This window comes from Budorcas taxicolor, chromosome 5 (genome assembly GCF_023091745.1).
Source record: "Budorcas taxicolor isolate Tak-1 chromosome 5, Takin1.1, whole genome shotgun sequence".
Lineage (NCBI taxonomy): Eukaryota > Metazoa > Chordata > Mammalia > Artiodactyla > Bovidae > Budorcas > Budorcas taxicolor.
Window position 1 is genome coordinate 153,678,484 of NC_068914.1, and position 21,549 is coordinate 153,700,032.

Consider the following 21,549-nt stretch of genomic DNA (forward strand, 5'->3'; position numbering starts at 1 on the left):
ATCTCACACCTTATTGTCAACAGTGTTTTATTTATACCTACAAAAGAAACAAGATGGTATCAAAAGGACAATTTACAAACTAAGAATAGTAACATAAGCTCTTAGCATCCTGTGCCTGAACATCACACATCTACAAATCTTTCAAGTCTTAATGCAACAGGAATGTGTTCAGAGACCAGCAAGGACATAAATAGAGAGCACTGATCCCAAGCAAAAGCCACCAACCTTTTAGATGAGAGAAGTCCACACAATGAATTCTTAGGGAGCAATGGGGAGCAGCAGCCCCACAGCTTAATGTAGAACTAACTCCTTCCCCTAGATGTTTCAGTCATGACTGCAATTATTAGCATCAAATGAGAATTCTTCTGCTCATGTTCTGAAGCAAAGGCAGAACCTGAATCATGAGTGGCAGACACAAAGGCAGAAGACTTCACTCTGGAGCTATATAGGAAAAGCTCAGTAATACTAACATTTTAGCTGTGCTCAGGCCACAACAGCTTTTCAGTTTTGGGATATGCTGTTATTTTGACTTTATCATAACAATCCCTGGTGGAAAAAGGGAAGCAAGCAGACCAAATACTTACTGCTCCTTTGCCCCAAGACCTTTCTCACAAAAGGATGCTTTCAGAGTTACAAGAGAGGACACCCCCATGGTGGCACCTTTGTGTTAAAATCAGATTTTGGTGTATTAAAAAATGTCTACAGTGGACTTATCAGTGCTGAGACACACTTCTCACAGGGAGACACTTTGGAGTGAAGCACAGAGAAGAACTGCCATTGCTTCTCCTGTGCCTACCACCCTCCCTCAGCCTCAACTTCCATGAGGAGGAGAAAGAGAAGTTAGGAAAGAGGAAAGTAGGGGAAAAAAGATGTCAAGTTCTCACATGCATGTATTTCAGCTTATGCTGACAACCTACCTGTATGTTGTCAAGTATTCAACCACACTTTTCAGTACCCCCCAGAAACAATCCCTTCTCTCTCCCCCTAAAGAATTTTAAGAGGAAAACAAAGACCTCAAAGATTTAGATATTTTGATCTTACAAACTAGTAAGCACTCTCAGGCCTAAGCCAAAGAATGCAATGAAGCCTTCCCCCTTAACTACACCATCAATACTGATAACACCAATAAAAAATTAACAGTCCCACACTGGACATGAAGGATTTCTGAGGCTGTCTGATTTCCTTGTCCTCTTTACAGAGAACACAAGAACAGAAATTTCTTTCCAGGCCCATCTGCTATAGGAGTCTCAATAAAACAGTTGGTATTACTACAAAAGGGACAATCTCACCTACCTTTCAGGTGGAGGAAAAGTAAAAGGACTTGGGCTTTAGTCCTCTAACATTTCTTAAGCACTACCTACCTGTAAAAAGCTGAGTGAGAAAGGATGCTGAGGAAAATTCGCATCCAAAAGCTGTTACAAAGCACTGAAGAGAACACAGTGTGAAGACAGGAAGAGTTCTTTCTCAATAAACCCTTTAGACCTTCAAGATAACTTGGCCAAAAGGGCTGAGTAGCCAATAGGGTTGCTGTTACTCTAGCTCTACAAATACTGGGTTTAAAAAGAAAACATTTGCCCACTGACTATATCATTTATTTAAACGTAGTTCTTACACTGCAGGTGAATGCATATTTAACTGGTTAATAAATTTCCAGTGAGCATTTATGTTCATTCTGCTCACAGCAGCTGTCTGGTTAGGAAGATGTATTTCAGATGGTCCCTGGTCATGGGGAAGAAAAACAGGCAGCTCCCACCCAGATGCTGAGACACTGCATTTAACCACTGCAATAAACATTTGGGTTTTTAAGGATACACTTAAAAAAAAACTCTTATCTCAGCGATTTAATTTCTAACCTGACAATTAGAAAGTTGTTTCAGTACTTGGCAAGGGGGAAGGCAGAATGTAAAGGAGACAAAGCCAATTAGGATTTTTCTTTAAACTATCAAATGCACTTAAGCAATCAGCCAAAATGACAATGGCAAAGCGTGGTCTTAAAAACTCATCAGGCCTAAGGAACCTTGTTCCAGCTTGAAAAAGACCAAAGGAAAAAAAAAATACAGAAAATGTGTAGGCAACTCCCTCTCGGTTTTCTATCCCAGTACGAGAGCAATTTAAAGCACAGGCGCCATCTTCTGCAGGGTTCAACCCTCCACCCCCCACCCAAACTCATGACCAAAAAAAAAAAAGGGGGGGGGCTCCCACAAAAGGGCCTAATACCTTACTTTTTCTTTTAAGATGAAAAATAGCTCAAATATCCTCAACATGCAAGAAGTTGGGGGGAAAACCTCTTCCAGTCGGCTATACATACATATATATACTTTTACAAAATCTGTTATTACAGACTGGATCATTTTGGCAGGCAGAAGAAACCTGGCAGTGAATCCTAACTAATCTGCATTAAAGACAAATCACAATGGCTGGAGGAAAAAATTATAAAAGAGAAAGAAAAGGGGAAGAGAAAAATAGGAAAAGATAGCGTTCCTTTAAATGTAGTTAAGTCTGCACAAGTCACTACCACTTGAGTGGCTTCATTTCCGTGAAGGAGGGGGAGGAGGAGGAGGGGGTGGGTACTGGTAGGCAGTCTGCCCCATGTAACCTATCATATTAGTAGCTCCTGGAGGCTGTGCAAACTGCTGTGACATCAGTGGCTGTGGCTGCTGCCCAGACCGGCCTATCCCACTAAACTGCTGGCTAGAGCTCTGTGAACTTCTCCCAGTTGAGGTGGTGCTACTGGCCCCATAAGTGCCAGCGCCATATTCTTGGGCTGTGTAACCACTGGTGCCATAAGCAGCGGCCCCATAGGTGCCTTGACCATAGGTGTATTGGCCTGCTTGTGCTCCAAAGGCAGAATTTGGACTTCCATAGCCACTGCCGTTAGCATAACCGGCTCTATCGGTTTCACCACGATCCCGATAGCTTGCAGAGTCTCTCCGGCCACCATCTTTGACCCCTCGAAGCCTCCGGTCACACTCATCCTGATACATCAAATTGGGATTGTTGGCTGAAGAAGTGGTCCGGTATCGAGAACGGCCGCCTGATGAAGACACAAGAATTTTCAACGCCAGATATATGATCCAAACACAACCACATGTAAAAATGTTACTAGATACAGTTCTTTCTTGATCTTTAGCTAAGTCAGCTTCCAAATAACTACTTTAAAAATATAATTTGATTCTTTAAGAAGATACCTTCAAAGAATGGTAAACATTAAAGGATATTCTACTTTTCATCTTTTACCTTTTTTTTTGAGGATTACCAAGAAACACACTCTTAAAAATGTAGGGAAAATGGTAAGGATGATTTAAAAACAAAAAAGCCCCAAGCAGCTAGGTTCATATGACAACAAAGGAATCCTCTACTAGTGCACACTGGTTCTCAAATGTTACTTTCCAGACATTAATTGCATCAGAGTAATCTCTCAAGCTTTAGGGTTTTGAAAAGTTCAGGTTCCTAGTTCAATTCCAAGCCCACTTTAAAAAGTCTGTACTTTTAAAAACTTCTAAGGGAATCTTGATGTAGAGCTTCAACAAATAGTAAGCTGAGGGAAAGGGCATGAAACACAGATCCTAGCTAGTATATTTCACAACTGTCCAATTCAGATGCAGTAACTTTGCCCACATAACATTACTGATTTCTCCATATGGATAACTCAAAACTTAACATACTACAACATACTACCTAAGGCTATGACAGTCACTCAGACCTCTGTCTTACTCAAGAGAGATTATGAACAATTATTAAGCAACGTAACATTAACCTCCACTGGATTAACAAACAAGGCACAATGAACACAAAAAAAGATACCTTGGCAGTACCTGGAAAACTCCAGGACTTACCCTTACCCCCTCCTCCGCCGCCTCCTCTGTGGTCCACCAGCTGCATCAATTTTGGATTGATAGCCTGATTAGCCTCTTCTAGCACTTTGATCAACTCTCGGGCCTGCTTTAGGTTCCCTGGGGTAAAGAAGGTGTAGGCAGTGCCCTTGTTGGTGCTACGGGCTGTTCGGCCAATACGGTGCACATAATCCTCTGAGCTGTTTGGATAGTCATAGTTGATCACAAACTTGACATCTTCCACATCTTCAAAGCCAACGGTGAGTCAGTGTGTAGGTTGATGTGGCAGGGAAAGAGAAGGTAAAGGACATGCCAACAACAGGTGGGAAGCACGAATGCAGATGACAGCAAGAGGAGAGAAGACTAAGTTAGTAACCACTCTGAACAGGAACAAAAAAGACTCATCCCAACAGAGTAAAAGAGGATTAATGATGCTTGGGACATGCAGAGAAAGCATCAGCTGTAAAATCCTAAGGGAATCCCATTCAACCATTCAAACTCCTGCCTCTTTCATATTTTAACCAACATACTGACAGGAGTTGTACTAAATTCCAGTTCCACCTTTTTCAAAACTGGAATGTTTAAGGTAATACCACCATTAAGCTACAAGGCCAAATCACTTCTACTCTGTTGGGAGAGCCTGGCAAAATCTACCAGTAATATAACAAACTTACCTTTAAACCAGTCACAGAGCAAAATGAAAACAAAAAACAAAAAAACAAAAACTTCATATACTTTATTACTACATTTACATGGAGACTTAAGATTTTTAGATTAAGAAATTTTTGCTTATATTAAAAAAAAGACAAAACTGATCAGAGCCAAAGTTAAATACACTTATTTTCCTTTGCAGAAACATCCAAATTATCTTTCTTCTTTCAATTACCACAAGAGCACATTACACTAAAATTTCACTGTACTACCAAGCCCAGCTCTTGCCAAATGAGTTTTTTTTCTCAACTCAAGGTTACTTCAACTCAGTCCTTACTTCAATTATCAAAGATTATCTACATAACCTGGAAAATTAAATAGCCAAAGAGTGTGGGAAAACATCATGAAACCTTGAGACACAAGTTTAATGTTCTGTCCACTGCTGGGAATTGAATTGAACAACCTCCTAAAGCTTTAAGTATGTAAATGTTAGTGTAATGCTTCCAACTAAATGTATATTTTTACCTACTTAAACAAACAAATTTAAGAATATAACAAAGAATCCTAATGTTTTGTGGAAAAAAATCTGCATTTTACAAAGAATATTCAGAAAATATCCTAGATAAAACACAGATTTTTGTGATATAAATAATTAAAAAACATTCTCTGTTTGTTACCAGACCGATGCACACTCCCTCCTCCTTTGGGAAACCGCTGCAGCCGATCCCGTCTCTTTGCCTTTTATTTTTGGCGGCCTCCTTTCGAAAACTCCGCCTTCTGACACGGGACCACTGGAGCGCGGGGAGCATGCATCAAGGGTCCGTGGCAGTGAGAAGTCCCCACACACGCTCGCTCTGTGAACTGGCTTAGATGCTTCTCTGTAGCCCCATTTGGTTGCCAAGCGCCGGAGAACCTGGGTTCGGGTAAAAATTTCAGGTCCTCCAACGCCTCCCCCAAGGATAATTGGGGTGATTGTAGAAAAAAATAATTAATAAAAAAAATGTAAGTTACATCCAAAGGGTCAGACTGCATCTATTGCCCAGACTGGATTAATTTCAGGGGAAAGGGGAGATGATTAAAAAAAAAAAAAATTCAGTTGTTAAAGGGCCTGTGAAGAAAGGGGCATTATGTCTGTTTCTTATTACAATAAAGGCTCCTCAGTCTTTACTGACCCCTAAAGTCCTGAAATCACACCAGAAAGACGAGAAGGCAGTTATCACAGGGGGCAGCGTGAGTCTCCGGCTAGGGTTGATGGTGTAACAAAAGGAAAACAAAAATTTACAGGGCCAGGATGGATGTGAGATGGGGCAAGTGGGGAATTATGCTCCACGATCGCATCTTCAGAGCTAGAATGCTCCTTAGTCAGTCTCATTGTGTATGACCACAGGCAGCAGAGCAGGCTGAATTACTGCACTGGACGCAGATTTGTGCTTTCCTACTAGAAAGCACTGGGGACTGGAGTCAACAGTTCAGGTACTAACACTTGGGAGTATCTCTGGAGAGGTTCAATGGGGGGCAGACACGGTGCAAGTTCTTCATACTAGAAAGGTGTCTTGTATGTGCACATGTAGCAGGCTAAGGGCATGTAAGAGCAAGTGCAGAATTTGATTTCTCCAGTCAGCCTGCCCTGATGTTATTTGTGCACTGTCACAGTATTACCTTGGTGGCTTTAGAGAAGATGCTGTTGCAGAGTAAGAAATCAAAAAGTTAATATTTTAGCCAGCTGCCTAGGATAAGAACTTTTTGTCTGACAAGCCCTATGACATGGCCTGAATCTCCAATCACTAATTGGGAGGGACTGAGACTAGCCAATAGGCTCATCTAGAGCTGCTTCCGGCCAATGTAGATTTGCCTCGGCCATGTACTGAGTGATCTGCAGCTGCTATCAAAGCTTCTGTTAAAAAACAAAACAAAATAAATTCAATACTTTTAGCTTAACAGTGTGCAGTTTAAACAGAAAAAAGGAAAAATTAAAAATATCCCATTGGAAGGGGAATAAATAGGATGACTATTATAAAGATGACTAGGATGACTATTATTTCCTGAGGACGACTATTATAAAGTTATGGGAATCAGAACTTACCTGAAGGGAATATTTAAGAGGCCATCGCTCGACAGGAAGTGAAAAAAGGCCTGGTGACTCAGCTGAAAATTGCACCCCTGTCTATGAGGTAGAAGCCTTCACTTTCCAGGATCTTGTAGGACCTTGGTCAGCATTCTGCCATTTTGGTGGGTTTCCCCCTTCCTTTTGATTTTTACAAGGCAGCAAACAAAGGGGCCCAAAACAAGCACTGATGTTGAGTAACAAGAAACAGACTCAGATACGTTCCCTCTCCCCTCTCTTGGATGAGTGGGGGTGGGATGAAGAGTCTAAGTTATTCTAATGGCAGCCAATTGATTTGGTTTAGAAATGCAGGGGGACATGGAACAAATATTTTAAATTGTCTAGGCAAGATGCACAAAGAAGCTACCAGCACATAGCAAGCCTGTTTAAAAACCACCATCACTGAAAGCTTTTATGTAAACTGCTTTCAGGCTTCAGCCTCTTCTCCCAACAGGCCCAAGTTCTAACCGCACAGATCCAGACATGACCTCAGAGGGTAGAGACAATTTTTCAGTCATGGCTGCAAGTCACCACCTCTGAAGGAGGGAATACGATGAGTGCAATGTATAAAAAGCCTTCATTACTTTCGTAATCCAGTTCAAATACTTGCTTTCTTTATGTTGAGTATCATAGGGAATATGGTTGCTTCTTGCCTTACTCAGCAAGAAATATGTCAATAATTTAAAAATATCTTTGTAATAGAAATACTCTTGTCATTTTTTAAAATTAAGTTTTGAATTACACCTATTTTTCTCAGAATGGGCTAAAGTACCACAAAATATCTCTGCATAAAATTATAATGGGTTTAAACTCCAGAACATCAGCTTCCGATTAAGATCTTAAATTGGAAGACAGCAAGCACATCAATGATATGAGTATGGGTGGGAAGAGGGGCTAACTGAGTGCTCATGAAAATTTTACTTCAGTAAATTAAACTGGGCAAAGCAGATTTAATTGCTGAAAGGTATTGTATTTATAGACTTACTAAATCCCAAGAATATATTAGCATTCATGGAATTGTACCTCCACAGATATAGTCGTAGAGGGGAAAAAAAGTAACTGAAGAAACTAGCTTCTAGTAGCTAGGTTCAATCAGGCTCATTCTATTCACCCAGAAAATAGAATAAAACCAGGAAAAAGTTGAGCTGTTCAACTGAATGTCTCCTCTCCCTCCAACTGTTTAAATAGTCATGCCTAGGCCTTGCTGCAGACCAAAGCCTGTTTGTTAGGAGCAGGAAGAGACTTTGAAAATAAAAAGAAAATAAAAAACAAACAAAAAACCCACCAAGGTTTAAAAAAAAATGTGGGGGGGTGGGGGGAAATCACGTACTTTGTATGTAATTCTTCTCTTTTAAATATTTATGTAAACATATGTATATGCAACTCTAATGTGAAATGACAAGCAAATCTTTAAACCAAAAGATATATATACCATTGACAGAGACACCTATCTATACAAACCTAGCCCACGGGAGGCTACATCTGTGGCAATGAGAATGGGAGCCTTTCCAGAACGGAACTCTGCAAAACAAGGATGACATCATGAAAACCAAGTTATAAAATCAAAGCTATGTGATATATCTTAAAAAGTGACCAAATAAACATTCCCAGCTCTCTGGCCTTTTCTACCATGTTAAAATTTGAAGTAATGGTGTCAGAACATACCAAGCTCTTTTAAATTTAAAGTTAATAATAGAGGTCTCTTATTCTAATGAAATGACACTTGATGGGCTCCAGAATAGCTCCTGGACAGAAGTTGGTTACCAGAAAGACCAAGCTGTGATTGGAGAAGTTTGGAACTTTGAGCCTCACTCTCAGTCCTCAGAGGGGATGAGAGGAGATGGAGACTGAGTTAACATGATGAAGCCTCCATTAAAATTTCTGGGAGCTTCCAGGCCACTATATGTATCTATAAAGGCAAGAACTTATTAGATAGAGTGGTTTAAGTGGTGAAAAAGTAGTATAAAGACCCAGCATTACTGACATTTAAAAGTACAGTGGAGATGACAAAAATGCTCTCAATATTCAAAAAACCAGAGCAGAGCTAGGCAAACTCTGGTCTACGGATCAAATGTGGCACAAATCCCATTTTTGCAATAAAAGTTTTGCTGGAAAACAGCCAGACTCTCTTTACATAATGTCTATGGCTATATTTGTGCTGCAATAGCAGCTAAACAGTTGTGACACAAACCACTATAAAATCTGCAAAGCCAAAAATATTTACTACCTGGCTCTTTACAGAATGTTTACCAATCCCTGAAATACACTGTAAAGACAATGCTTTGTTTTGAACTCACCATTAAGTACCCAATCTCTTTCTGGTTGACTCTTGTCTCCATGGATACACATAGCTGGCCAACTGTCAGAAGAAAAAAGCCAAGTACATATTAGGAATTATTGAAATATTATACAACATTAACAGTACCAATTTACAAATTCCTACTGAATTATAAAATCCGAGGCAAATTAATTACATCAGTGCTGCACTTACCCATCTCTGCGCATCCTTCGAGTGAGGTCATCACAGCGTCTCTTCGTCTCTACAAATATTATGGTTTTATTTTCCTTTTCAGCCATTATTTCTTCCATAAGTTGGATTAACCTGAAAACCAGACGAAACAATGAAATCATCTAGAGAAGACCTCCTTATACATTATGCAGAAGCTATGTTTCCAGTATGAACCCTTCAGAGTTTTAGTATCTTTTTAAATTACTTTCAATACAGCTGGGAATTATCAGAGCTGGTCAAATTTAAGAATCCAGAATTCCTGCCTTTAACCTCATTGCTCTGGTTATATACATAATGGATTGTCGGAAAACAATGCTTTTAATGTGTTCAAGGCTAGGAAATACTGGCTTCTATGAATAACACTTTAATTTTAGAAGATTATTAGAGCAAAAGTTTTATCAGCATTATCAAAACAGTGAAATCTCTCATACTTGTGGTCTTTTTCACTTTCCATGCAGACGTCCACAATCTGGAGGATGTTGTGGTTGGCACTCAGCTCCAGATTGCCTACGTTGATCTGGGTGTAATCACGAAGAAAATCCTCTGCCAGCTGTCTTACTTCTTTTGGCCAGGTGGCACTCCACATTAATGTCTGCCTATCAGGCTATCAGGAAAAGATAGACTTTCTTTTAGATTAAGGACCCACTATAGGCAAAGGGTATTAAAAAAACATAAGCTTTACACACCCTGATTTGGTCAACAATTTTACGAATCTGGGGCTCAAAGCCCATATCAAGCATTCTGTCAGCTTCATCCAGTACAAGGTAAGTACATCGGCGAAGATTTGTCTTTCCTGACTCCAGGAAATCTATCAGGCGTCCAGGAGTAGCTATACAGATCTCAACACCTGTGAAACAAAACCAAAGATCTATTCAACTAAGAATTCTTTAAATGCTGTTCAAGCTTCAGGAAGTACCTGGAAAAAACATGACGTAAGAAGGCAATGGCACCCCACTCCAGTACTCTTGCCTGGAAAATCCCATGAATGGAGGAGCCTGGTAGGCTGCAGTCCATGGGGTCGCTAAGTTGGACATGACTAAGCGACTTCACTTTCACCTTTCCCTTTCATGCATTGGAGAAGGAAATGGCAACTCACTCCAGTGCTCTTGCCTGGAGAATCCCAGGGACAGGGGAGCCTGGTGGGCTGCCGTCTATGGGGCTGCACAGAGTCGGACACGACTGAAGTGACTTAGCAACAAGAATTTATGTATAAAAACCCCGTTAAGTCTCCAACCACACTGGACTTTCCTAAAACAGCATTTTAACCATATTCGAGAATTTCTAAGCTACTAAAATACTGATCCCCCTGACCCCACCAGAATCCACTATTTTCCTGTTCTATTTACAAAACCTGGTAAAATAAAACTAAAAATTCTTAAATGCTCTTTTTTTCTTACCTCTCTCCAAATCTCGAATCTGGGGACCTTTAGGAGCACCTCCATAGATGCAAGTGCTCTTCAATCTGGAACATTTGCCATAGTCATCAGCCACTTGCTGTACTTGCTGGGCAAGCTCTCTGGTAGGAGCCAGAACTAGACACTAAAGCAAACAAATCATTTGAGACACCACCCCAAGTTTAAGGGGAATAAAAAAAAGTTCAAAAAGGTTACTTAATTCTCTACTGTCTAATCTGGGGTAGGGGACTGGGAAGGCAGTAAGTATAAGATATTGCACTGTTATGTGGCTAAAAATTATATCCCTAACATCTTACAGAAAAACCTGAATGAATCTTTTGGTCAATCCAATTTGAGAACTGATATTTGCCATGTAGTATGATGGTTGACTTTTGATACGATTCATTAATGTGTGCTACATAAGATTTATAGACTGTATTACCTAGTTTTAACTAAACAACTCACAAAATGAGTAAGTAGCTACAATATTCCTGTAACAAAACCAGGTAAGTCTCAAACTTTACTTAATTATCAGAACAAGAAAAGAGCAGAGCTGACATTTTTCTGACATCTAGTTCAAGCTCTTGGCCAGGCAAATCTGGCAAATCTGGCAAAAACACATTTATACACAATGTGACAAGAAGTTGGTCAAATAAAATTTAGACACTTTGAAACAGGAATCATATATGCTGGTAACAATAACTCTCACTTGGTATATCAATCCATTAGACATTAGTTAATGATAATATTGCTAACTCCGTTAGCCATATGAAATACATTACATATTATGTAATGAAAAATTAACGCACTACTTGTTGTGAAGCATTAAGACATACTGTATAATGTACATATTTATAAACATATAGTGAGTGCAAACTCTATTAAAGAAATGTTAAGAAAGTACATTCAAAATGTTTGAAGACCACTACTGAAATCTTACAGTAAATAGCATTAACTGAAAATGATCAAACCAGAAAATGGTGCTGGTCTATGAACATTTACAAAAGCATTACTTAAACACAAAAAATAAACATCCCAAACCTGACTTATATCCACAGAGCAAGATTCTCATTTTACACCTTTGTATCCCTCACAGTATCACTGGGCAATTAAGCAATGCATCTGTATTTAATGCACAGAAAATGCCTACATATGAAGGAAACAGGCACAGTAGTTAAAAGTAAGACTGATTCAAATTCCAGCTCAGCAATTTAATTACTGTCTGACCCTGGGCAAGTCACTGTGCCTAAGATTTACCACTAAGACAATATTTCCTCCAGATAAGGAAGGTGGGGTTGCGAATGAAATCTGAGAACACATGTAAAGTACAGTGCCTGAAACATAACAATAAAATGTAGTTATTTTTTGAAGTATACATAAACTGAAATACACTTACAATTGGGCCATCTCCTCTTTCCAAGTAAGGCTGGTGGTTAATATGAACAATTGCAGGTAGCAAATACTGGAGGAGAAAAGGAGGACAGTCTTATACCAAAACTAAGCCATTATATTAACTGTTCTAAGTTATCACAGTAATTGATAATGTCTAAGTAAAACCAGGAAAGGGAAAACAGAATTCACATCTCTTACATATATATGCAACGCAAATATGAACATAAAATGCTTCCACATATTTCAGATAGCTAAAAAGCTGAAATATTACTTCCACTATTTGAATCAGAATTTTACGCACTGAGAATATATGTAATATTTACAACAGCAAAATAAGTTACCACAATATGAAAAGTCTTCCCTTGTGGGTACGTACCGCCAACGTCTTCCCAGAACCAGTCTGAGCAATGCCCACCATATCCCGGCCACTAAGAGCCAAGGGAAATCCCTGGCACTGAATTGGAGTTGGTTCTGTAAAGTGCTGATCCATCAACACATCCATTACGTATTCTGTACAAGAACAGATATTATTGCTTTTAGGTAAAACTAAGAAGCAAACCTACAGCCAAAAGAAATTATACATCTCTCCAAGAGAAGCAGTACTTTTGTCTTCAGTTACTGAAATTCAGTTATCTGACCTGCTGACTACTTCTCAAGAAGGCTACTGCCATAGCCATCTACCCTTATTCTCGAAAACTTGAAAACCATTGGTCTAAAGTATCTAAGGTACAAGGCATAGGCACCTAATAGCCACTTACTGCTTATCTAATCCAAATTTTATCCAGGTAGAAAGCAATTTTATTTTGCTATTTTTCTAAAATGTAGAGGCAAAACCCCAAGGAAAGATGAAAACCAACCAACCAACCAACCAAAAAACCCTGCAAAAGACCCAAAGAAGTTCTAAACTGAGAACACATGAGCATTAAAAAGACAACTCCCCCCGCCAAAATACTTGAAGAACTTTTGTGAACGGTTTCTGTTTGTCTTTTCAACAAAATCCTGAGCTGGGTCAAAACCTTTAAATAACTTATGAGCACAGTGACCATTCAAGCTAAATTAACAACTAATATACTGGACTGAAAAGCACTTACGTGGGAAGTTAGCATGATGGAAGGCAAACACAGGTTTAGGACAAACATCTCCCCCTCTCACTGTAATTTCTTTCTTTCGGCGTAATTCATCAACCTCATACTATTTAAGAAACAAAGTAAGACAAATCAGTAACCAATTTATTCTAAATGTGCAAAACTTTATGTTCCAATATAGCATAACAATGATCAAATTCACAATTACAATGGAAAATATGTTTAACACTTCTTACAGTGTTTTTCATGTATGTTCAACTTCACCCAACTTTCTAAGTCAACAAAGCATGCAGTAGGTTTCATTTTCCACAAGAGAACAGTTAGATGAAATATAACCAACATATGAGAATCAAGTGCTTTCTCTTACAAGTATCAGCTTTCCTAACAAGAACCAAAGAAAAACCCCCACCACACCAGAATAAAAAATACAAGAGTAAACTTTGTATATATATATGTCTGAGTAAACTTTGGCTAATTTATCTACTTGGTTCATTACTGTATGTCAAGAAAAGGTAAATAAATACCACCCCTAAAACTTACTGGAGTCAGTCTTGCCACTTCTGGATGTTCGACATAAAAATTCTTCTCAAACTTGGGGAGCTCACTCAAATCCCACTTCTTTTTACGTAGACGCTCCCCAGGATTACCAAATTTCTTTGGGGGAAGGCCACCACCACCTCTTGCTCCAAATCTAGAAACATCAAAATTTTCAGTTTATTAGTATGTTTAAAGCAAAATATTTCAGGTGCCATAAAAACATGCAAAAAGATACAACTCTTAAGATACTACCAGCCCCCTCCAAAAAATATTTGTGTAAAGTACTTAAAACAGTATCTGCCATAGTAAACAGTACAAATTGGCATAATTGTACTCATTTAACAAATAGTTACTGGTTATCAACTATAAAGTGGTGCTAAAAATACGTGGGAGCCTGGTGGGCTGCCGTCCATGGGGTTGCACAGAGTTGGACATGACTGAAGCGACTTAGCAGCAGCAGAAATACTAAAGTGAACAGAAATTGCTACTCTTAAGTAATATTCTGAAATGAAGCTAAGTGAGGACATTAAGTTTAAATTAGGGCAAAACTATGGACAGGTAGAAAAAGTTATCTAAGGTCTTTAAAACAATTTAAAAATCATTCTTTTTGCTTTATCTTGCTTTCACAACAGACAAATTCAACTGGAGTACAAATATGGCCATTAGCCAAACTTGAAATGTTCTGTTTCCTAAGAAGAATCCTAAGATGGTCTTCATTTCTGTATTTCAACCTATTAAAATGCAGGACATTGTTTTGGTGTACAAATACACAATGTTTTCATCCCATTTCCTTACTCCTGAAAACACTACACCAAATTTAATTCTCCTTTTCTACTCTAATTCATTCATAACATCATCTTGCAAGTGGTTCCACTAGTTTACTAATCAACAGGCAGCAGATGTACTAACCATTCTAAAGCACATCAATTTCCTGGAACTCAAAATGCTCTTAAAATTTCTTGGCTTGAAGAGCCAGCTAGATATTTCTCTAAATACAAATATACAAAGACTGATGGCAGGAAATTTAGGACCATTCAGTATTTACATTCAAAAAGACAGAACTTGGCAGATTCCATTTATATTACTGTTGATCAATACCAATCAACACCTTCAATACGTCCTCAGGCTTAAGACCAAATAAGAGACTGACCCCTCCTCCCTCCCTCTTAGGTGAAGTAACTAACACAGTTCTATCAATAAATAAGGTTCTCTACAAATAAAAAAGCCAAGTCTTTAAACTGTCAGTCTTGCAAAGAAAAATGACCAAAGACTAACTTTCAGAGGTTGGCTGCCTAATTATGTGGTTCTTCAGAGAAGACCCTAATGCTGGGAAAGATCCAAGGCAGCAGACGGGAGAGAGAGGATGAGATGGTCGGATAACACCACTGATTCAAAGCACACGAATTTGAGCAAACTCTGGGAGATAGTGAGGACAGGGAAGCCTGGTGTGCTGCAGTCCACAGGGTTGCAAAGAGCTGGACACAATTTAGTGACTGAACAACAACATACGTGGTTCCTAAAAAATGCCATTTCAATGCTGCTGCTGCACTCCAATATTACTCAGAACTTAAAATTAACAACCTAGAAGAAAACAGAACTTTTGAAAAAAAATGTCCAAGACTTAATCAAGATAGCCCTTATTTTTCAAAGTTTTTCCTTTTCCCCTATTGCCTTGACTATTTAACCAAGACACATCATCCTTCTCTAAAGATATACTGTAATTTGAAACATGGGATTCTTAAATACACTTTCTACCACCTTTATAAGGTTGACTACAATATCCAATAGAGCCTTTGTGCATTTGTATAATCATTTAAATATCCATATATCCTAACCCCTTGCATACTATGCTGCTCCTTAATGTTTTTGAGTATTAATTTTGATTTGCAATAAATGCCAGTTTTCAAAGATTTACACATTAACATGCAGAATCATGTACAATGCATTTGGACTGTACATGTACATACACTACCTCACTCAGTCCCCTTTCAAAATAATCCATTTCAGCTCTGTACATTTAAGAACAAAAGAATAGCAATTCAAATAACAAAAGAAATCTCATAGTAAAGGTGGAGTTAGGGCACAGACCTTACGAAAGTGCCATTTTGTTTGAAACATTATTTAAGTCTTTTCTTAATATCTGATACTAAGAGTCAATATGGGATAAACTAAGTATGGATCAGCAATTCACTTTTTCTGCCTTTCAGATAATAAACCTTTTCTTATTAAAGCATATATATGGTAAATATAAAACATCCATGGTAAAGAAATAATATTATCAGTATTTTGATAGCTTCTATGTGCCTATCTCAAGTTTAGAATCCCCATCATACCAATGAGTACCTCGAATTTTAGCCATTCCCTTGTATTCTGGTCTTGTCATCTGTTAGTTTACTTACGTTATCCTTCTAGGACACCTTGTATTTTCACTTAATATTATGTTTGTGAATCATACATGCTGATATAAATTTTTCTTTTTCACTGCTGTACTGTATTCTATGGGACGAATTTATCCAGACATTTGAGCTGTTTCTAATATTCTGTCATAAACAACACTGTTATAAACATGGATACCAAAGTACATGTACAAGGGTTTTTCTAGGCCTATGAGTCTAGGGTATAAAGCTTGAGAGGAATTCTGGGTCATTTTCATTTTACTAGTAAACATTAAGTTCTTTTTCCTAAGTGGCTGTATTGAAATTCATTATAAATTTGGCTATACTGTGAAACACTAAGCAAACATTCCACTTATAGTCTTCCGAATTTAAAGCTAAAATCAAGTATTTCCTTTCTGAACAAAGTGTAAGTCAAAATAATCCTTTTTATTTAATAAGTGAAAGACGCTCAGTCGTGTCCGACTCTGCGATCCCATGGACTATACAGTCCACGGAATTCTCCAGGCCAGAATACTGGAGTGCTAGCCTTTCCCTTCTCCAGGGGACCTTCCCAAGCTAGGGATCGAACCCAGGTCTCCCGCATTGCGGACGGATTCTTTACCAGCTGAGCCACAGTAAATCAAATAACTGAGAAGCGTGTGACTATTAGGTCTGGTAGTTATGTATTCGAACCACAAAAGACAAAAATGTTTGGAGAAAACAGCTTTAACACGATGGCCTACTACAGAGAGACAATTACACACACTATCTCAATTCTGGGGAACAATGCAATTACTATCCCCATCTTCGGAACAGAAAATCTGCTCACAAAGGTTCAGGATCTTGCCCAAGGTCACACACACACACATCTATATATATTAAGACGTGGGGTCCCCAAAATTTTTATCCATAGATAAAACTTTTTTTAAAGCTACTTTTTCGATTAAGAGGAACCTTAAGATTTGAATCTCAGTATCTGGGAGGACTTCACGTTTAATCCTGTTAACTTCCAACCCAGTAACCGTGGCATTACTAGATCAAAAAATTTCAAGTTAGACCAAGACGTTAACGGTTCAGGCCAATTAGAAAAGAAAAAAGAAACGTTAATACAAACAAAAAACTCCTCCCTCCCGCCAAACGACGGTTTTAGACAGCAAATAATATCAGCAAACATCGCTGGTATTCCAGTGTGCTTCCTTCGAGTTAAAGTACAACTAAACGTAATTTTTAAATATTTTAAAATCTGCAAGTCCGCTTCTTAAAAGTCTCTAGTTTCGAACCAGGTTTCCAGTTCCATAAACAGGGAAGCCATTTGACGTTAAGACTTTCCCAGGGTGAACTCGGAGACCTCATCCTTCTCTCTCAGCAAGAACATCCGCATTTCACGATGAACACTAGCTCTGGAGAGATCAAATGACTTGCTCAAATCCGCCGGGCTCGAACGCCGGGAAACTGAGGAGGCCCGGGCTGGGTCGGCCGCTTCCAGAGTTCCCCTCCTGCTGCCTGTGGGGCTGAGGCCCGGGCGCGCCGCGCCACGACGACCGTCCGCAAGCAGGGGCTGGGGCGTCGCCAAGCCGCCGCCCCCTCCCCCCACCGCCCCGCCAGCGACCCGGGGGCCCAGGCCCACAAGAGGCCCGCGCCCTAAACTGCTATTAAGTCCCGGATCGCCTCGCCTCCCAGTCGGGAGCTTCGCTCCTAGGCCCGCAGTCAGCTCCCCAGTTTTCCGCTTGACCGCAGGCTGCGGTCTCCTCAGGAAGCAACCTCCTCCCCGCCCCCCGCGCACACAAGGCCTTTCCTCTCCTCCTCCCCCCTTACCCTCCACGGTCACGATCCCGGTCCCGGTCCCCAAAGCCGCCTCCGCGCATGGTCCCAAACGGATAGAGATCTGGGAGCGGGGCACGGATGGCCGGGCTCGGGAGGGCCTGCGGCTCCGGTCTGGTGACGACCGATGGCGGCGGCGCCTCCGCTGTTGGGGCGGCGGCAGGCGCGGCGCTCTCTCGCTCCGACGCGCTGTCTCCCGTCGCAGACGCCACCGTCGCCGCCTCTCTCGTCGGAGACGGGAGCAAAACACAGAGAATCGGGGTTATAAAAGCAGTGGGTAGGTTTGGCTACGCTCAAACCCGGCAGTGCCGCGGCTTAGGCGTCTCCTTCCCTTCCCAGCGACTGCACAAAATGGCGGCCGGCGCTGAGACTGCTCCAGCTTAACGCTACGTACGTCGGAGCCGATACGTAAACAGCGTCTCGGAATAGCCCGAGGGCTTCGCGGAGTACTACGGGTATTCTTGGAAGCGTTTTACGCCAATTGCGGAGACGGACGCACTTCGCGGTCTGTAGCAGAAAAACAAAGTACGGATTGGGCGTAGAGTTCTCGCGCCTCCTGAACCAGAACTAGGGGTGGGGAGGGGAGGGGGAGAGCGACGTAACATTCTTGGCGTCGTTAGCCGGCCCACTATTGCGAAGATGCGCAGTGTACGTAACGCATTCTGTTTAGAGAATAGAGGATTTTGCCGGGTTCCGACGCGAGACGAAATCAGGGCCTGCTCGTACATATCGGTGTGCAGAGACAATAACCGTCCTCCATATTGCAGGCGTCAACTTTCAGGGTTTCTAGGTGCTAAAATCCGAGGACCGTCTTCAGGGACCCTGGCCGGCGCTCCTAGACGGTCTTGGCCAGCCCTCTGGTCCCGTCGCCCTGGACCCGGCGAGACTGACCGCATGCCCCGGCGCCATCTCCTATCGGTTGCCGCTCAGCGCTGTCGCCGGCGGCCATGATGGAGGCGCCTGGTCCGTTCTTAGGGGGAGTTGGTCAGGCGCCGAGGTCCCAGCTGAATTAGACCGCTATCCTACGCTTCTTTCACAGGAAGTGCATTTTGTGAACAGAATATTTACATTGTAACCGGCTGGACACGGTTGACTAACAAAGAGCTGAAATGTGGGTAGAGCCCCTCTTTTAAGGTAGACGCTGAGGCCCCTGGGCCGGCTTTAAATGGCTCTGCCTCAGAAGACCCGTTACTGGCTCTTCGCGCTCTCCCCAGAGGAAAAGATTTAGTTTAAAAGCGGTGGTCTTCAGATACTGAAAAGGTGAAGGCATAAGTACATGTTTTTAAACAGGAAACAGGCTAGACTGCCTTCTCTCTCAATTCCATCTAAGCTGACTTCCTTCTCCCTGCTTCTCTTTCCAGTTTCACTTTTAAAATCTCACAAGCTTGGCCAGACGGCGTCACAGGATTGTCAGCTGCTACGGGCTCTTGCGGAGTAGCTTATTGAACGATTCTTATTTCTACAGGTGGTAAAGCCGCCATTTGGGGGGTTGAGTGGGGGTCTCCTACTCTTCTGAGTGATTTCCCAAATTGTTAGAGCAGTAGCATAAGAAAAGGGCTTCCCAGGTGGCACTAGTGGTGAAGAACCCGCCTGCCAATGCAGGAGACATAAGAAATACGGCTTGGATCCCTGGGTTGGGAAGATCACCTGGAGAAGGCAACCCACTCCAGTATTCTTGCCTGGAGAATCCCATGGACAGAGGAGCCTGGTGGCTACAGTCCATGGGGCTGCAAAGAGTCGGACTCAACTTGAAGTTACTTAGCAGGCAGCAGCAAGCAACACAAGGGAAGGTCCTGACCTGCGAGAGGTCACTTAGGCTGTAAGGAAAATGGACAGTCATGGATTTACTGGACCAAGTGGTGAAAGTCTAATGGTCCACACACTGTGCCAGCTACTGTGGCACAGCAGTGAACAAATGAGTTCCTGCACCTGTGCCGTTAACACTCTAGTGGGGAGAGAGACAAATATCAGGCAATTGCTAACTAAAACAAATTTAAAGCATAGAAAAGGGATAGTGTTGGGGGGGAGGGGGGCGGAGCGACGTATACTTGTGTGTTTACATGGGCTGTCTTGAGAAGGCCTTCGTGATCAAATGACATTTTAAAATAATTTATTTTTAGTTTTGGCTGCACTGGGTCTTCATTGTTGCACATGGGCTTTCTCTAGTTGACTCAAGTGGAGCTACTCTCTAGTTGCCCTGGGAGGGCTTACTTGCTCCATAAGCGTGTGGCATGTGGGATGTTAGTGTTCCCTGCACTGCAAGGGGAATTCTTAACCACTGGGCCACCAGGGAAGTCCCATTATATATAGTCTTTTCTAAAATTGATATGACTGAGAAATTTTTTAAAAATTGCACACTTCCACTTTACAAACAAAAATATTTATCTTTAATCAAAATCTCACAGGTGACAAATAGAAGGACAATGAAAACAATGTCATTATATTTTGGGGGGCTCCAAAATCACTGCAGTGGTGATTGCAGCCATGAAATTAAAAGATGCTTACTCCTTGGAAGAAAAGTTATGACCAACCTAGATAGCATATTCAAAAGCAGAGACATTACTTTGCCGACTAAGGTCCATCTAGTCAAGGCTATGGTTTTTCCAGTGGTCATGCATGGATGTGAGAGTTGGACTGTGAAGAAAGCTGAGCGCCAAAGAATTGATGCTTTTGAACTGTGGTGTTGGAGAAGACTCTTGAGAGTCCCTTGGACTTCAAGGAGATCCAACCAGTCCATTCTAAAGGAGATCAGCCCTGGGATTTCTTTGGAAGGAATGATGCTAAAGCTGAAACTCCAGTACTTTGGCCACCTCATGCGAAGAGTTGACTCATTGGAAAAGACTCTGATGCTGGGAGGGATTGGGGGCAGGAGGAGAAGGGGACGACCGAGGATGAGATGACTGGATGCCATCACCGACTCGATGGACATGAGTCTAAGTGAACTCCAGGAGTTGGTGATGGACAGGGAGGCCTGGCGTGCTGTGATTCATGGGGTCGCAAAGAGTCGGACACGACTGAGCTACTGAACTAAACTGAACTGAACTGTGTATTGTGAAAAGAGTAATGACTTCATAACATATCCTTTTGCAGATCAGAAGAATTCTGGTTCTTAGTTTTCAACAAAAGAAAAGGAGGACTACAGGGAATTTTCAGCTGATCTTTTAATTTCTTAAGATAGATTACTGGATTTCTGCCCTATAACTTGGAAGAAGATCAAATAATTGAGGGACACTATCATAACAAAACTCTTTCCAGTCCCACCTACTAAACTGTGTGATCAAAGTTTCTCAGCTCTTAATTGCTATAGAAAGGGAGAAAAAAATTGTCAAGATAATATTTTTCCATGGATACAGGAGGATCCTGTATATTATTAGTATGCAGGATACTATTTTTAGTCTCTCATTAAAAGAGGCATTTCCATTAAAAATTTTACTTCCTGTTTGATAGTTATTAAGGTTGTAATATATTGCTTTGCTTAATTGCATTTCAATAATTGCAATAACAATCCAAAAGAAATTTTAATACAGAGAAAATGAAATGAATAAGATATTTGATATGAAACTACAATATAAAATTCTAGAAAGAAAATAGGATTTCAAAGAGAAAAATGAAAAAAAAACAGAAAAATGAACCATATATTAATAAAATGTTCAATTCTTAACTTTTTTTTTGTCACAAGGCATGTAGGATCCTAGTTTCCCAACCAGGGATGGAAACTGTCCCCTGCGGTGGAAGGCTAGAATCAACCACTGGAGCACCAGTTCAGTTCAGTTCAGTCACTCAGTTGGTTCCCACTCTTTTCGACCCCATGCCAGGCCTCCCTGTCCATCACCAACTCCCAGAGTCCA

At 40.9% G+C, this 21,549-nt stretch overlaps 1 protein-coding gene across 2 annotated transcripts; it reads right to left on the reverse strand.

Moving 5' to 3' along the window:
* Nucleotides 1-18: 18 nt before the first annotated feature.
* DDX17 (DEAD-box helicase 17) lies at nucleotides 19-18,041 on the reverse strand. Of its 2 annotated transcripts, none has more exons than XM_052640879.1 (13): nucleotides 17,696-18,041; nucleotides 13,509-13,659; nucleotides 12,975-13,074; nucleotides 12,260-12,393; nucleotides 11,888-11,953; nucleotides 10,495-10,636; nucleotides 9,784-9,944; nucleotides 9,529-9,701; nucleotides 9,080-9,190; nucleotides 8,886-8,947; nucleotides 8,050-8,109; nucleotides 3,843-4,079; nucleotides 19-3,034 (listed from the first exon to the last, which is right to left on the reverse strand). In XM_052640879.1, the coding sequence occupies exons 1-13, from the start codon at nucleotides 17,743-17,745 to the stop codon at nucleotides 2,529-2,531; spliced, it is 1,953 nt and encodes a 650-aa protein (XP_052496839.1). In that variant the 5' UTR covers nucleotides 17,746-18,041; the 3' UTR covers nucleotides 19-2,528. The 2 variants fall into 2 exon arrangements, with proteins under 2 accessions (XP_052496839.1, XP_052496837.1); XM_052640877.1 differs by having other exon boundaries at nucleotides 3,837-4,079.
* Between the last annotated feature and the right edge of the window lie 3,508 nt (nucleotides 18,042-21,549).

Bases quoted from the DNA above. Each gene is read 5' to 3' on its own strand.
- DDX17 (XM_052640877.1), bottom strand. From the start codon at position 17,745: ATGCGCGGAGGCGGCTTTGGGGACCGGGACCGGGATCGTGACCGTGGA. The intron at 13,075-13,508 runs GTAAGTTTTAGG...TTTCTTAAATAG, and splicing joins AAGTGGCAAGACTGACTCCA to TATGAGGTTGATGAATTACG. The intron at 9,702-9,783 runs GTGTGTAAAGCT...TTTTCCTGATAG, and splicing joins AAATTGTTGACCAAATCAGG to CCTGATAGGCAGACATTAAT.